The 17398-nt window shown below is 43.2% G+C and overlaps 1 protein-coding gene across 3 annotated transcripts in view; it reads left to right on the top strand.

Moving 5' to 3' along the window:
• The window catches only part of LDB3 (LIM domain binding 3), a 197083-nt gene that overhangs the window by 156421 nt on the left and 23264 nt on the right, over window positions 1-17398 (top strand). The window contains exons 8-10 of one of the 3 annotated variants that reach the window (XM_084845327.1): window positions 4218-4253; window positions 12141-12311; window positions 16334-16378. The exons of 1 other annotated variant lie outside the window; for it this stretch is intronic. In XM_084845327.1, the coding sequence (XP_084701453.1) occupies window positions 4218-4253; window positions 12141-12311; window positions 16334-16378 (252 nt within the window). The remainder of the gene's footprint in view (window positions 1-4217; window positions 4254-12140; window positions 12312-16333; window positions 16379-17398) is intronic. One more of the 3 variants, XM_084845328.1, reaches the window with a different exon arrangement.

Here is a 17398-nt window from a genome sequence, read left to right as displayed (position 1 = left end):
TTATAGCTCTACTGTAGGGGATGGGCAAGAGTTTCCTGTTCCCAACTTGAAGCCTTTGGGCTGGTTGAAATGTCTGCCTTGAATCCCACCCAAGTTCAGAGGGAAGTCATGATGAAGAGGTTAATATTGCCACACAAAGTGGTAGAGTTTTGATGTTAAATATTCCCCTACTTCCATGGGACACACGTAATGTTAACAGGAGGTGCACCTAGGCTAGTTTGTGAACACGCTTCCTTCATACTTCAAAATGAAGAGTGCATAGTCAGGGATAGGCAACCTGGTGCTCTCCAGATGTTTTGTACTACAACTCCCATCAGCCCCAGCCAGCATGGCCTATGGTCAAGGATTGTGGGAGTTGTAGCTGAAAATATCTGGAGGGCACCAGCTGCCTTCCCTTGGCATAACTCATGGTCAGAGTGGCCTTCTTCCAACAATGAAAGAGCTTTGAGGAAGACTGAAATTCCAAAGGTACCATTTCTTTCATCACATTGTTGAAATCATTGGGAAAACTCTCCTCCTTAATGCAGGAGTGGGGAATGTGTGGCCCTCCAGATGTCGCTGACCTGCAGCTCCCATCATCCCTCATCATTGGCTATACTGGCTAGGGCTGATTTTATTTATTTTATTTAAAATTATTTTTAGGCTGCCGTTAAGGGCAAAACCCTCTCAAGGTAGCGTACAGAATAAAAAACTATAAAAACAAATTGCACCAATAAAACCTGTAGCCCACAGATTATGGGAAAGCCAGTGAAAACAGGTGGGTCTTCAGAGCCTTCCTGAAGACCTGCAAAGAAGGGGCCTGATGAACCCCTGAAAAAAGCTGACTCCAGTGGTGTGGGCCCACCACTGAAGAGGCCCTCTCCCTTGTACTCACCAACCTAACTGCCCTTGGCCACGGGCAAGTGAGAATAGCCTCTGTTGATGAACTCAAAATACAGGCAGGCTGGTATGGGAGAAGGTGGTTCTTCAAGTAACCTGGGCCCAAATGGGTTAATGCTTTAAATGTTAAAAACAACATTTTAAATTGGGTTCAAAAACACAGTGGCAACCAATGCAGCTTGTGTGGTATCGGTGTCATATGAGCAGACCACCCAGCCCCAACCAATATCCCAGCAGCTGCATTTTGCACCAACAGAAGATTCCAACCATCTTCAAAGGGAGCCCCAAGTAGAGAGCATTACAGTAGTCATGCCTGGGTTGGGAATTGTAGTCCAGTAACATCTGGCAGGCCACACATTCCCCATCCTTGCTCTAAGGGTTGTTCTGCTTAACTTTGGCTGGATTGTGCCAACAATTGGAACTGTTTTAAAGTGGGAGGAGGATGAGATAGTCACATATTAGGGCTCCTCCTTGGTATATTTTTAGATGTGCTGCTCACCTGCATTTGTCCTCATGCAACCAAGTTCCCAAGGAGAAGCTTTACCCTTTAAGTGCCTGGCTGGCAAAGCAAGGAGCCTCTTCAATTTTGGAGAGACCCCAAAGGTAGAGTACTCCACAAATGGAAATGTTCCAAGAACTGGAAGCCATATCTATGATTTGAAAATCAGTGGCAATTATGTGCAGAATTGGACACAAATCCCACTGAAATCTGTGTGGAGCCTCTCACAGCTGTTAAGTGCTTTTCATAAGTTGGGAATTTATGTGGAGTATAGTACCACTATATCCCTAGTTATTGGCTGCTACCTCAGTAGTTCAAGAATAGTTTTCAGTCCATGAGTTGGAAGAGTGAGGTTTGCAGAAGGATACTTTCTGCTTCTTCTGCTTCTGCTTCTTCTTTTAAAGTCAATTATGTTTTTTAAAAAAGAATGACAATTGTTGGAACTAAAACATCAAAGAGACTTCTGGCACCTTCAAGACAATTTATCATAACATAAGCTTTTGTGGATACTGTCCAGAAAAGCTTCTGCTATATTACATTTGTTAGTCTTTAAGGTTAAGACGCTGAACTGCAGACTGGAAGGTCGGCAGGACAGCAGTTCAAGACCCGAGTGCTGCATGACGGAGTGAGCTCCCGTCTTCAGTCCCAGCTTCTTCCAACCTAGCAGTTTGAAAGCAAGAAATTGCAAGTAGATAAATAGGTACCGCCTCGGCGGGAAAGGTAACAGCGTTCTGTGCACCTCGGTGTTCAGTCATGCCGGCCACATGACCACGGAAGCGTCTTCGGACAGCGCTGGCTCTTCGGCTTAGAAACGGGGATGAGCATCGCACCCTAGAGTCGGACACGACTGGTTGGGGACACCTTTACCTTTTTAAGGTGCCACAAGACTCTTTGTTGTTTTTGTTGCAACAGACTAACACGGCTGCCCTTCTGGAAATGGTTGAAACTAAAGATCTGCATGTGAAAAAATGAAAATATTATGCTTTATACCCGCAAAGCACCTAATTTATAGACACTTCCATTTACTTGAGTGATCAAATACAGAATTGTATCACGAAGAACAGATCTAAGCCCCATCTTTTGGGTTCCAGCACCTTTTCAACTCCCAGATTAAGAGTGACAGTTTGTTCTTCTTGTTCACAGCGGGAATATGGTTCTGTATGGACTACCAGTCTAGTCTTACTGAGGCTATCTCCTCATTAAAAAACAATTCAGTCAATTAATCTATCAATTAAAGCCCATATAATTAATCAGTTAAAACTATAACTATTTGCATGTCAATATAACAGTAGTATTGAAGGGGAAAAGAAACATTGCTTATGTTTAGATGATCCGCACATGTTTTGCAGCAGGCATGATCTTATCAGAGGCATTCCATTCTATATGAGAGAGATAATGGAATGCCTTTTCTAAGACAGTGCTTTCCATCTGCAAGTTATATTAAAACAATTAACAGTTTTTTACCCACAAAAAAGTGCCCAATTAATTGATGAAAAGTTTTTTAATTGATTAACTAATTATTGACTAGGGCTGTAACCCTATGCACACTTATCTGGGAGTAAGCCTCACTAAACACAGTGAAACTTGATTCTGACTCAGCAGACATGCATAGGATTGCACTATAAATATTGCAACTCTAATTCTTACTCTAACCTCGCAAGCTCCAGGATTGGGAAGATTTCTGGCAAGAGACCTTGCATGTTTTTAAGCAATGAGAGGGTGGGGTGCCTTAGGCCTAGTTTTCATTGAAATGTTATTCAATCCAGGGCACAATCTCATACTCCCTGGGAGGGTGTCCTGGGGCCATAGGAATTTGTAGATCTCCTGTTCTGCAGGCAGAGGGACATCCACCCCTAAAAGCCTTCTCCCAGCGACCATGGAAAGGCCTGCTGCTGTTGCTTCTCGGCTGTCAGAGAAACCAAAAAAGGTGCATGCCAAGGGCAGACTGGGAAAGTCTCCCCAGTGTGCCCCCAAAACATATGCCGGCCCTGGAGCTGGTGTAGTTTATTTGCCTTTCATTGAGACCAGTGGGAGGGAAATATTTTTTTAAAAACCTGTCAGAGAAAGCCCCCTCCTGGCAAACAGACCCCATTTTCTGCCCGACCTCCATAACTGCAGCAAGGCATAGGAAATGTTGGTTCATCTACCACATCTCTCTCTCTCTCCTACCCTCCCCCTCCCCACTGGATTGCTGTGTAAACTTCTGTTTCTGTGTCCCTTCAGACTGCCAGTGGGGACTCACATGATTGAATGTTCCTTCATACAAAAAAGAAACAGACGAGGCTGGACAGCCATTTCAAGACGAGGCTGGACAGCCATTTGTCAGGGATGCTCTGACTTGGATTCCTGCATTGAGCCGGGGGTTGGACTCGATGGCCTTGTAGGCCCCTTCCAACCCTACTATTCTATGATTCTATGAAACCTCAACCCTCCCCATGGGAAACTAGATGTAAAGCAGGAGGGATCTAACCTAGCCTAGCTTTCTCCCTGACACACTTGTTTTCTGAGTGAATGGGTTTATTTATTTATTTAATTTTATGGAGAAGCACTGAATCATGTGGGCCCTTTACCTCCCGTTGAAGTGGGACAGCCGAGATACAGGTATGCCACCTCAGTGAGAACTAGGCCTGTGTTTTGTGTACACATGTTAAGTGCTGTGCTTTAACTTGCTTCCCCTGACATTCACAGTGGGTCCTTTATCTGTGTCTGGACCCCAGCTCTGCCTTGTCAACCGCTCGAGTCGACCATGCATTCTTTGCCTTCTTGCACTAATCAATAATTCCCCTACCATGGGAGCATTCACTGATATTATTCATACTGTATTCCCCTCCTTCCACAGTGGCAAGAAAAATGTTGCTGAAACATCCGAAAACAGGTAATGTGTGTCATATATTTGACTGTCTATTTGTCACAGATGATTCCTTCAGACGTTTTTCAGCCTCAGACACATAGCAGCCACATCCGGTGAACGGTTATGAGTATTTATGTTCCACTGATCAGTGGGGTTTAAATATTAATATTTGTCCTGGATTTGTGGCCATAAATTTGTGTGGTTTATGAGCTGCCTGAACAGATTAAATACATGTTTACAATTATTGTTGTTGGTTTAATTCGCTTGACATTTTATCTTGTGTGTATGTATGGGTGTGTATGTATGTGTGTAGATAGATATAAAGGTGTCTGTTCCTCAGAAACCTTCCTCTAGATCAGGGGTGTTGAACCCTAGACCTGGGGGCCCAATCCAGCCCCTGGAGGGCCATGCCCAATTCCTCATGTCACCAGGTGGTCTTGATCTATGATCATCCAGAGGTTTCCTGGCATCTAAGAAGCTGGAATATCTCTCCCAAGGCTTAGAGCTTTGGGAGAGGTATTCCAACCCCTTTGCCAGTAAGAGCCTTAAGCTAAAACCTGCTGGCATTTTGACTCCTCCCCTTTGGCCCCTCCCATCACTGGAATACGGCCCCCAAGAGTTTCTCTAAAATTGAACTTGGCCCTTGGGCCAAAAGGGGTTCAGCACCCCTGCTCAAGATGAATCTCCATTTCAATTAGGATGGATGTCAAATTTCAAATGTAAATTAGCCTCACAATTGTACCCTGTATCTACTTTTACATTTTTAATTTTCATTTTTCCAAAAAGTTCTGGTCAGGTAGAAGAATGGTTCTCCTTTAGCATTCAAATTCTATATTTCTGTTCTCAAATTTTTTAACTAAAACCAAGGGTGGGGTCAGGGACACACACCTTAATAGCCTAGCATTGTCTGCAAGGTACACCCATTTCCCCATTTCACTTTTTGTTAGACTGTACGTATTGTTGCTGAAGTGTGATTGGTCTGGCTGCCACTGTGGATTCAACCATATTCAGCATGCATCTCCTCTATTCCTGTCTCAAGATTTTGCTCTATAACATTAGCTCTGCTTTTCAGTATGTGGACCTGCCATTTTAGCTGAAGGCTAAAGAGAGTTATAACAAGTTTTGAGATCTCTCAGATCTCCAAAGCCATGCCTAGGCTGTGGGTTGGATCCAAAGGTATGCTTCTACAAGCAGAAGGCATCTTCTCGTGGAAGGGCTGCTTCCATAGAAAATAGAAACTTGAATCCAAATATGTTCTTCTGTTTGCACAAGAGTTTTCTCAAGACCACAACTTCTTGAGCAAGTGGAAGCATAAGAACTGCTGTAGAACCTTCCTCCTATAGCACTGTGCAGACTCTTGTACGAGTGTTTTGGAACCGAGCTAGCTATTATTTTCTTTCTCCCTCTAGTCCTTTGGATCCAACCAGTAGAACTTATGTACCATTGAAGGATGGCATGTTCTCAGATGTAACAGCATGTGAATCCACAGTGGTAACAAAAGTGTCTCTGTGGTAGGCTTACAGAGGAGACTGTTGGAGATTTGCTTCTGTGAATTTCTTCTCTGGCAACGCAAGTCAGAAAAACCACACTCTTCGTTATGCAATCCAGGAGCTTCACTTGAACACCTAACATTGTGTCTTGGCATTTTCTATTTTCCATTTCAAGGAGCAACTCATTAAGCTATTTTTCTACACACGTGCGCGCGTGCGCGCACACTCTAAGAGAGCTTATATGGAGATGGAGCTTGGTGGATTGCATCCTTGAACACTGTTCTTAACACATGAAAAATAATGGTCCTGATATAGATGTACTCACATACAACAAATTATGCACAAAAACTAGTGGCCCTGGATGCGGATGACATTGATATCAAAAGATGCATCCAGCCATTTCAATGGGAAATGGGTGGGCATTGTGATATTGACATAAATTGAGAATCACGTTACATCCACATTGCCTGCACATGCTGAAGCCTGCTTCTGTGTGCGTATCCCCCTTGCTGGATCAGGGCAAATGGTTACAATGGAACACAAAGCCAAGAATGTTGCAAAACGTTGCATCTTAATAGTAGATTTACATGGTGCACATATAGATCTATGTTGTTAAAATGCCAGCTGCTTTCATGGCTAGATTTTGACACTTGACCAACACCACCAAGATTATGATAGTTTTTGAAGTCATAGATGATGTCGTCAAAACTATATATCACTCATGCACAGACACCCTTGTAATCTCTGTTACCCAGGCCTGCAGGTACTGCTCATGAACCACAGTATGTGACGTCAGGTGTTTGGCATCATCCTAAGTCTTACAACACAGATGCCAACACTGACAAAGCTAAAGCAGTGGCCTCCAAAGGTTCCGTGAGATTTGGAACAGGTACAAGTCAGAGGGAAGCCAGCTACATCAGTTCTGGCCAGACAGTCCCTCTTGCTTCATCCAGTAACCAAAGGTACACTGCACCATGTAACTCCATGACTGACTTTGTTTGGATCTTTGCTATGGGTTTCTAATAACATCTTCTAACTTCTAATAGAACGGCCCAATGTGTACACACGCACACCTACAGATGTACACATATAAGTATATATTTAATCAACAAACCTTCCTGCTTGAAGGAGGTTTACCTATTCAGTATGGTAACCTTGAAGTAGCAGGTGATAAATATGTGACATGCTTATCACATATGTGATATGCATATCACACCTCACTTCATTGTCCAGTAATTGTGATGAATGATTAGAGCTGCTTATAGGAACTGAATAGGTTTATCCTGGAGAAGAGAAGACTGAGCAGGGACATAATAGCACTCTTCAAATACCCAAAGTGCTAGCACACAGAAGAGGGCAAAGATCTGTTCTCCTCTTTCAGGACTAGATCTATTGGGCTTAAGTTACAGGAGGGCAGGTTCTGGTTGTACAGTAGGAGAAATGATTTGTCAGTAAGAGGAATTTGACCAGGGAACTATTACTTGGAGATTGGTAGTTCCAACATCAGTGTGGCGGTGAATCTGTGCCCGGTTTCAGTCAGAACCAGTCAGAACTCTAAAGGAGCTATCCAAGGTGCTGGTTTAGAGTTCTGACTGGTTTGGACTGCAACTCACTGCCTCACTGACATCGAAGCCACCGGCCTGTACTGCTTGGGACCCTCCCTCCCTGGGGGTCTTCAAGCAGAGTCTGGAAGCCATCTTTTGGGGATTCTCTAGCTCTGGATTTCCTGCGTGGAGCAGGGGATTGAACAACAAGGCCCCCTCCAACTCTGTAATTCACACATTCAGATTATTGAATGATAAGTTCAGTTATCACATAGTATGTATACTCACCCTATGTTTTGCTGTAATAAAATCTAGTTAGAGACAAATCAGTCCTAGAATTCCACAACTGCTCTGATGCACACGTGCAGCTCCTGCATGAGATTCCCCATTCACTTCAGCGGAGCACACAGCTCCATGTGCACAAAAGGTTGCATCCATGATTGGATCACTTCCTTCCACTAAAGTTAGTGGAAGTGTCATTACTAGGAGGCGGAGAGCTCCATGTATCCATCACAACTCCCACACCTGCAAGAAATTACTGAATCAGAGAGAAAATCTCTAAAGAAACAGCTATTTATGTGACTGAATGATTGCATATTGGATGTGCAACCAATTCAGGCCATCCACTTGTGGATTTGTTCTAGTCCAGGTGCTGCTGGAAATCAGTAGGACTTACTTCTGAGCAAATACTAAGAGGATTAAGCTGTAAAGATCAGAAACATTCCCATATTAGCTCCTAATCAATGTGCTCCTGATCTATATGCAGCCACCCATTATTGTGTGCAAGCTTTTACTAGGTTCAACATTTTACCTGAGGACCTGGTGCAAATGTAACTTTGTGCATTTTCTAAAGGAGAATAACCACCGCTTTTGATCATGCATTCTTTCTTTTGTAAAGAACCAGTCTGACCAGTCATTATTTTCCATGTAGGCAGTGTGCTCTGTACTTATGGCTTAAAAGCTTTAGTGTGGTTTTTGTGTGTTTTAATACAGTTTGAATACCATTTTTGCCATCTTAACATTGCTGGACTGCGTAATGCTTTAGGACAGCCCTCCAGACATCCTCCAAATGTGTTGGACTTCAACTCCCAGCACCCCGAGCCAGCCATGGTGACTGGGGGGTGCTGGGAATTGTAGCCCAACTCATCTGGGAGGTACCAGATTGGGGAGGGCTGTTTTAGGGGAAAGTATCAAAGCTGCCACGAGAATGTGTGCATCTGTATTTCATCTGTATGGTGCTACCCTGTTGTGTGTTGTATGTTTGCAAATTTAAGATTTCCTCTTAAGATCCCCTTATAAATATGAAATTCAGTCAAGGCTGATGGAATGCAAAGGGGGATCCAAAGTGTCTGGCTGGTGCACACATGCATCTATAATTTCTCATTGTTCAGTTACTCAGTACTTGATGGCATGCAACTGACTGTGTGAACCGATTCCACCAAAATGTCTTGTGTATGAGGGAAAGCTTGGTGACTTAAATGTTCAGCCTGTGGTGTTAGATCTGTGATGGCTCATTCATGCATGCAAGTCATCAATTAATGTGGCAGTCATCAAGCACTGGGATGTATCCGCTGATGTCATTCCACTAGAACAAAGCTTCTACTGCTTCTGGAAACTCTGTTATTATCCTTGCATCAGATTCAATACTTACATTATGCTTGCACAAGCTGTTGCACAAGCTGTTTCACTACTCGTTATGACTTCATTAAACTAAGTGTCGCTTGCACTAGTTGTGCTAGGTCTGGGTTATATACTACGTTATACTAGCGGAAAAATGACAAGTGTCCTTTTTCTGCTAGCAGTTGCACAACCAATTTCAGAACTAGCACAAGCAACACCTAGTTTAATGAAGTTGTAATGCCTTGTGAAATGCCTTCTGCAATGATTTGCAGAACTTGTGCAATGCTTTTTGCAATGCATGTGCAACAGCTTGCAAAATGCATTCTGCAACAGCTTGTGTAAGCAGAATCCAAGTATTGGATTTGATGTTTGTGCAAGGATAAAAACAGGGTTTCTGCAAGTGGCAGAAGCTTTGCTCTAGCAGAATGACACCAGTGGATATGATCCAATAGATGTGCATGTATGATCCAGCCTAAGTATAGGCAAAAGCAAATTGAGGAATTGATAAATAAACATCCAATGGACTAATCCTAAGGTTTTGTTTTGCAAGTAATATGACACCAGGCTGCTACTGAAGGACAGTACATATCTTTAGATCTGGTGTGTAAGATATACAATTATTGCATAAAGTGTTGTGCAAAGTATGTAATGCCTCATACAAATTATGGTACTCAATGGCTTCATGAAGGGCTGTCAAAAGAGCAGTTTTACATTGCTTATATTGCTGCATGTTGGTGACCTCATACATCCTAATATTGATGATGATACTGTTTTCTGATGCTCAGCCAGCTATAGAGTTTGAATTCTGCCCTTGGCTGCATCTTCGAATTTAGAATTCCACAAGACATCTGTGTCCTATATCTCTGAACAGGGAAACTTTTGCAAACAATTGCATGACACTTTTAAGATGGAAATACTGGGTGGGTGATAATGACTGTCTTTTCTTTGAAACAGGGAGAGATTGTAAATAACGTCCTTATATCATGCAGCTTTTTATTGTTCACCTTTTCTGGAATATGCCTCTGGAGATGTTTCATACACAAAGTAATTATTCAACATGACTAAGGAGAGCATAGAAATGAGGTCAATGAATCTGCTGAGGCTAAATTTATTCAGTATCTGTTCAGAGAGTTGTGACCTCTTGGAATAATATCTCAACACCTTTAGAACTATTAAAGCTATTTAAAAACAATTTCTGATCTTCCCCTCTGATTTCCTCTCTATTTTTTCCTTTCCTCTTCTTTCTTCCCCCTTCTATCTTCTCTGTTCCTTCCAACTGCTCATTTTATCATTTTTTTCCTATTAGCCCTTTGAGACTAATCACATCGGTTAAGTATAACCAACCGTTCTTATCTATTTGATATTCCATTAAGGTTTTATCGTTATTTTCTGCGCTCATGACCATTTTAACTGTTTGCACAACTTTACTATTATACAAGGCCAATTCTGTGAGCTTCAGAAAACGCATAAAATAAAGACAGGGGGGAAAGGAATGCACTTCTCAGCTGATGGCTGAGATGTTTACACACAAATGCTTGATGCGTGCACGCGCGCGTGCGTGCACACACATGCACACACACGCGCACACACGCACACGCACACACACAATGGTTTATTGTCCATGCAAAAGAGTGATGGAGCTGTTCCTCTTTGATTGAGGCAGACACCCATGCTGACTAAGATGTGGGGGGCTGTAGCCCTCCAGATGTTCTTGGACTCCTTCCCATCAAGCGCAGTGTTGGCCAGAGCAGCTGATGTGGCTCTCCAGAGAGCCCAGGCAATGAGAGTGGGATGAGGGGTGGGGCTTCAGCTATGCCCAACCAAGGTCCTGTTCACACAAATTAGTTTTGGAGGTTCACAACTATGCAGAGAAAGGTTAGTGTGAATTGGGTGATGACACATATTCAACCAGTACCCATTTCAGGGCAGGCCCACGTGGGAGGGTTACTTCAGGAACTGAGTGTAGATTTGTGGGGTGCCACTTCCTCTTGGCTACTGTGGGGCAGCAGCAGCAGAGAGGAGTGAAGGGAGGAGGGGGGTTGGAAGCTCCTCAGGCACAGCGATCGCAAATGCTGGTGCAAATTGAGGAGAGGCAAGCAGCGAGCTGATATGCCAAGAATCTTGGCAAACATCACTCGTTCGCCTCGCCCTGTTATTAACCTCATTGTTGGTTGAGGTGTAGCTCCCAGGCCTCAGATCCATGGTGTGTGCATCCTGCAAGTGTCTGACTATATTTACAAGTGAACACCAACTACGTGTAACCCAGGATGGGTAAGGACTTGGGAGTAGGTCCCATTGAATACAGTGAGGCTGACTTCTAAGTAAACATGCACAGGACCAGGACCAGGCTGCAAGCAGTTCTTCCACATCCAGTGTCCCTTTTAGGGCCTGGTTTAAACCTATCACTGGATGTGCAAAAAATGAATTTCCCAGCGCAGGGTCCTGCACAGCAAGCAGGGCCCTGTGTCTGTGAGTGAGCCTTTTTGTTGGGGGGGGGGGTGGCTACAGGGGTACAGCAGCACAGAGGAGTGAAGGAAGGAGGATGTTTGAAAGCTGCTCGGGCTCTGATCTGTTTGTCCATACAGCAGCAATTCTTTGTGCACTGCCTTTTCCCTGATATCACTTCCATAACTTGATACGTTTTGTATTCTATCCTTCCTCCAAGACCTCAGAGTGGTGTTCATCCAGGCATAGGCAACCTGGTGCCCTCCAGATATTTTGGACTCTCACAATTCCTGGCCATTGGCCATGCTGGCTGGGGCTTATGGGAATTGCTGTCCAAAAGATCTGGAGGGCACCAAGTTGTTTATCCCCAGATGGAGCCAGACCTGCAAAGGGGGGTGAGGTGGGGGGAGTGAATTCAGTAATATTTTGTATTGGGCCCAGAAAATCCTTTTAGTGATTCTTTTCCCCATTATTACATTTCCAAGCAAACATGGCTGCTGACTTGTCACATATACCATCATATTCACACTAACCTTTCTTTATGGAATTGTTTACTCACCCGTACACAATTGTCTGCAGAAACTGAGCAACGGGACCCAGCCCTGAGCTGCTCTAACTGTAGCCAAAGCCTAACAAATACCTTTGACGTTCGTCTCCTTCATCATGGCACTTCGTGGCGCTTCAAAATCATGGAAGTAATTTTGCTTGCCTTCCTATATGTACCTTTTTGTGCCCAGACAAAATGGTTTTACCTGGTAAACACACTGCTTTTAAAGATGCACCCTTGTTTTATTCAATTTAACTTTAATCAGTACCCCTGTTGAGCATGCGCCAGTGTCTACCAGCTCCGCCCCTTCTGCTATGCCGCCTGCTTCAGCCCATCAGCCCGCTACTGCCGCTCACAGCGCTGTCCATCAGATGACCCCGCCGTTGGTCACAGCCATTTCGGTGGCTCACGACTCCATCTCATCCTCTTGCCAAAGGTAATACTTTGTGCTTGTTTGCTTCATCCATTTGCTTTGACGTGTGCAATATGATAGGAAATAGAATGTAAAAGATGGGGAGTGAGAAAAAGAAATCTGTCTCGGAGGACATGTGGGGAAAAATGACCACAAATGCCTGCTCTTGTTGCACTCCACGGGGCTGTGCAAGGAAGCCAAGCATCCAAAACAACAAAATGAATTAGAGGTGCTTTAAGAATCTCCCCTCTCCCCCAAACCCCCCAAGTTCAGCAAATGGTCTGGGAGAACCTGATTCCGCAGAGCTGCTGAACCAAACTGGATACAGACTTGCTCAATAAACTGGAGAGGAGACTCATGGAAGAGTGGGATAGCAGTGCAATCAATCCATTTTCATTTTGTTTGTTTTTTTCAAATCTCTGTCATTTCAACGTTTTCCTCTTCCAGGGCTAGCTGTATCTGAAATCACTGCCACTGGTGAGGTATGAGGGGCACATCTGGTGGCAGTTCCAGCAAGTAAATTCTTAAGGCAAAAGCAGCCAGTGGCCACAAGGACTGTGAGTACACAGGTTTCCTTTTGTCGCCCTGAATGCTCGACTGAATAAGCCAGTGCTGCCCAGACCTTTGATACCTAGAAGTTAGGTATATTACACACACACACACACACACACACACTTGATCTTCTCCTAGAATAGGGGTGTTGAACCTTAAGCCCATGGGCCAAATCTGGCCTACCTGAGGTCTCAATCTGGCCCTCTGGGGGGTCCCCAGATAGCTACACCCCCTTTCCATTTCCCCCAGCCATGATTGTTTGGTACTTTCTCAGGTTTTGCATAGGCTTTTCCCCCATTATCAAAGGTTGAATTGCCTCTCCTAAGGCTTAGTGACTGGCAGTAACTATAAAATATGCTGGCATTTTTGGCCCTGCCACTTTTGCTTTTGGCCCCGCCCACGGTGGAATGTGCCCCCCCCCCAAGCTTCTCTGAACAATGGACAAGTGTCTTCCCAGTAATTGCAGGACAGCATTGTTAATATGCTTCCTAGAGTCCTGTCCCTGCCTTTGCTTGGTCAGTCCAGGCTGAGGGATGAGACTGTGTTTTCTGGGCAACTGTGACACTTCGCCCCACCTGTCTTCTCCAGTGTGGGCTAAGTCCAGGAATTCCAGTGCATCCTTACTCCGTGGGGAAGATGTCACTACCAATCTATTGGCAGTGGGAATCAAGGCTGCAATTCTAGGGTCATAGAGCAGTGGGCAGGATCAATCCAACTGTGTGCTTTAATTTTTCCAAGACACACTTCATCCCCTCTCATGACACAGTTTGGTCATCATCATAACAGGACTTTGAACTGTAGGCATATATCATTTTATTAGATGTCAACAGAATATATTTACTTAGAACACTTCAGAGAACTGGTTGTGTAGTACTGCGGCTCTGAGTGTTAGCTGTGTGCTGGGCTGCCCAAGGTTCAAATCATACCTCAGCCATATACACACTAGGTAGCCTTCGGCAAACCTGCCTCTCTCTCTCTCTCTCTCTCTGTTTCTCTGTCTCATCCCCTTATCTCCCTAAGGCTTACAGGGTTGTTGCAAGGTTTCCAGAAATGGTGTACATAAAGCACTATTTAAAGGCCAGGCTTTATTATTTATTTCACAAGTGACACTAAGAAAATCTGCTTAAAAAACCCTTATTCTTAAAAGCCAGTATAACATCCGAAAGCGTCAACAGATAGATCTGTGAATGTAGCTGTTCAGTCCAGATGTACATTATCGATTGCCTCCCTTTGCAGAGTGCAGTTCGATTCTTTTGCCAGAAGTCATCTGCGACCATTGCTCTGTGAACAACTCCTGTGGTTCATCTGGTCTTCACCTTTGATACGTTTGTGGTCTGGATTGTAACAGCCTGATCTGTGGGGAGGAAAAATAGGGAGAGGAAAGGTGGTCCTGCTTGGGTAGGAGGTTGGAATAGGTGGCTTTTCTGTGTCTTCAAACACTATACTTCACTGGTCATGGAATTCAAAGGCCATAGGAGATTGACCATGCCCACGCAGCTTCAGGTCTAGTCAGTTTCCCCCTCCTAAGGGAAATGTTGCATTTTTTTTTTTAACATATATGGATATGTTTCCATTGTTTCATACTTGGAAAATTCCACTTGAATTTAAAAACAACAATAACCACCAACCATAGATCCAAACACCTTGTGGAATTTGCTTGGAAAGGGGAACTGTGTTGCTTGTCCTGAACCCTTTCCAATATAGCCATTGCAATACCAAGATGTACACATTGTCTGTTGGCAGCTGGTCTTGCATTTGGAGCTTGTTTGAGCCTTTCCAGGATATAGAACGTCGGAAGAACCCTGCATCTTCCCAGCTGGCAAAAGGGCAGACACAAGCAGTTGCAGACTATGTGCAGTTGATGCTCATAGCAAACCAGTGTGGCATAAACCAGGGATGGACAGAAGGTGGCTGTCCAGATGTTTGGGACGTCAGCTGGTCAGGAATGCTGGGAGCAGATGGCCAAAACATCTGGAGAGCTGCATTTTGCCCACCCTGGGCATAAACAAGATTGGCCACGATTCTGTACATGAGTCTTTTCTCCCACCCTTCTTTCCCATCTGCTGTATCAAGCAGGGCTTCAGCTGTGTCCCATCAGAGATGGGAGGAAAGGGTATACTCATGGGGTGGAGGTGCAGCAAGAGCATTTTTTCACCATGCTGCTGATTTTTTAAAGAGGCCATCACCATTTCCAAGTGGAGTCCTGAGAACTCTACTTGTATTCACCATTCACCACGAGAACATTTTTAGCCGAGATTGAAGAAGTAGAAACATGAATTCTGCTTCCCTATCATACAGTAAGGGAACAGCCACCATGTTCTGAGCTGTTAAAAGTTTTACAGAGGCCCAATTTCGTTCGTTTCATTTCATGTATTACATTTCTATGCCACCCAAAAGCTAAAGCTCTCTAGGTGGTTTACAGAGATTAAAAACCTTAAAATACAGCAGTTGTACATAATATAAACACAGTTTACATAAAAACATATAAACAGACAGCAGACACACATACACACACACCCAAACAATTTTAACCATCAACAATAAGAAATCCCATGACTTGATAAAAACCAGCACTAGAGAAAGCATCCTAGTTTTGTCTGGGGCTTTACTCTAGAACATTTTTAACATCTAGTGTAATGGTTGTTGTTTTTTCCTTGTGCTGTTGGGTGTTCAACTATGGTAACAAACCAATGGCTACGTTAAGGTGTCACAATAAACCATGGTTTATCACAACAGGAACAAGTTTAGCCTCCACCCAGGCTCATGTGCTCCCATCTCCTCTTCCACCATTGCCACGAGTTCAGAAGTTTTGTTTTTGATTAACTGTGACTTGTTGTGTCATCCAAGTCTGACAAACTGTGATTAACCTGTGATTTGTTTGAAACAACCCAACTTCAAATCATGGTTTATGAAGCTAGATTGTTTCAGCAAGCCGTAGTTAAGATTGACCACACTTTAGGGTTTGGACAACCAACTAAACTGACTGATCTAAAATGGAAGCCAACATTTCTGGTCTCCTGGTAGCTATGCTAGCAAAGGAAAGGAGAAAGGGAGCCAGGAGATACTAGGCTCATTCCCATCACAATAAACCATGGTTCATTGTGACATCTGAGCATGGCCAGTGTATACATTGGTCTACTGACACTTACTGTATGTCAATACTTGGACTCCTAAAACTGAAGAAATACAACAGTTGTGTGAGCTAATAATCCATTGACTTTAAATGCAGTGCTTCATTGGACCTCCTAACTTAAATGTACTAGGTAATTTTTGACTCACTGTCAGTTCAGTGCACAACTGTGGAAGATAATTAATTTCAGATACACTGATGTGTTTTACTATATTGCTACACTTACCAAACTGTGTTCTTATTTTTATTTGGAAGCTATGATCGATCAGATGTGCCCAGTTCTCTCCCAGCAGATTATGCCAAATTTCAAATGTCTTTTCTTTTGTATAAAAAAAACACCGCAACCAACTTTTGTCTCTTTTAGCCTCAACCGACATTCCACATCCATCACCTACCAGTCCAAAAAGAGGTATAAAGTGCTCCTATGTGCAGTTGTTAACGGTTAAGTGTGTTGCTTTCCATTTGCCAGCTGATGGTTAGTGAAGCATTAATCTAAATAATTACCTTGTCAGCAGCAGTGGCTTTCTTTTTCTGACAACTAATAGTTTTAAAACTTACTTGCCAATTGGACCTGCTGTTATCTGTCACAGATGTAATCTTATAGCTGCTTTCAGTGTTTTTGAGCTGTTCTTTGAAATCATATTCAATTCCTAGGCTATTTTCTTCCTAAGCCTCATCGACGGTTTAAGTTTCTACAGCAGAAATTCTGACTGATATCTTTCCACGGGTGATCTAGCTTTGCTAAAATCTTTTATTAATGAAGTAATCTGCTTTTTCTCTCTTTCAGGAGCCTCCTACCCCGCCCCCCGCACACAAAACATTGTAAATTCTAATATGCATTCCTACTTTGGCTTTTTTTTGCTGGATGTTCTCATTTTATTACCTGAACTGTAATACTGGAGGGTTTTGTTTTTAATAGAGTATTGTTTTTTTCCCTATTGATATTTTCTTTCGTAGATTGGTATTTCCTAGAAAAAAATACATCACAAACTGATTACAACACATTTTTAAAGAAACCTTAAACTGTGTACTGTGATCTGATCTTTTTGATGTACCCTAATGCATCTTATTTTATTGTGTACAATCCCTTGTAAGGGGTATGCTGTGAAAAGTGGCCAGGAAATACTTAAACAAATTAATAATACATATTAATTTATCTTTATGGTAATTTGTGACTATAACAGAGTCAAGAAATCAATAGCATTTAAAATTCAGGATGATTTTTTACCAGGCATAGTCCTTGGATCTGATGAAGACCCACAAAGTAATTTTATCTGCCCCCACCCCAGTCATACCAGTCTTAATTAAGGTGTGCTAAAAAGAATACCCCTACAGTTTTAATCTAAGTAAAAGACAATTGTTTTCAAAAGCTGTCAGAGACAGAGCTCTCTTTGGATTTTGTACATGTAATAACCCTGATCATGCTCAA

The sequence above is a fragment of the Heloderma suspectum genome, chromosome 3 (genome assembly GCF_057233095.1).
Source record: "Heloderma suspectum isolate Gila_16-S chromosome 3, 16-S_ref, whole genome shotgun sequence".
NCBI classification, from domain to species: Eukaryota; Metazoa; Chordata; class Lepidosauria; order Squamata; family Helodermatidae; genus Heloderma; species Heloderma suspectum.
This window is presented reverse-complemented; position numbering and strand designations above follow the sequence as displayed.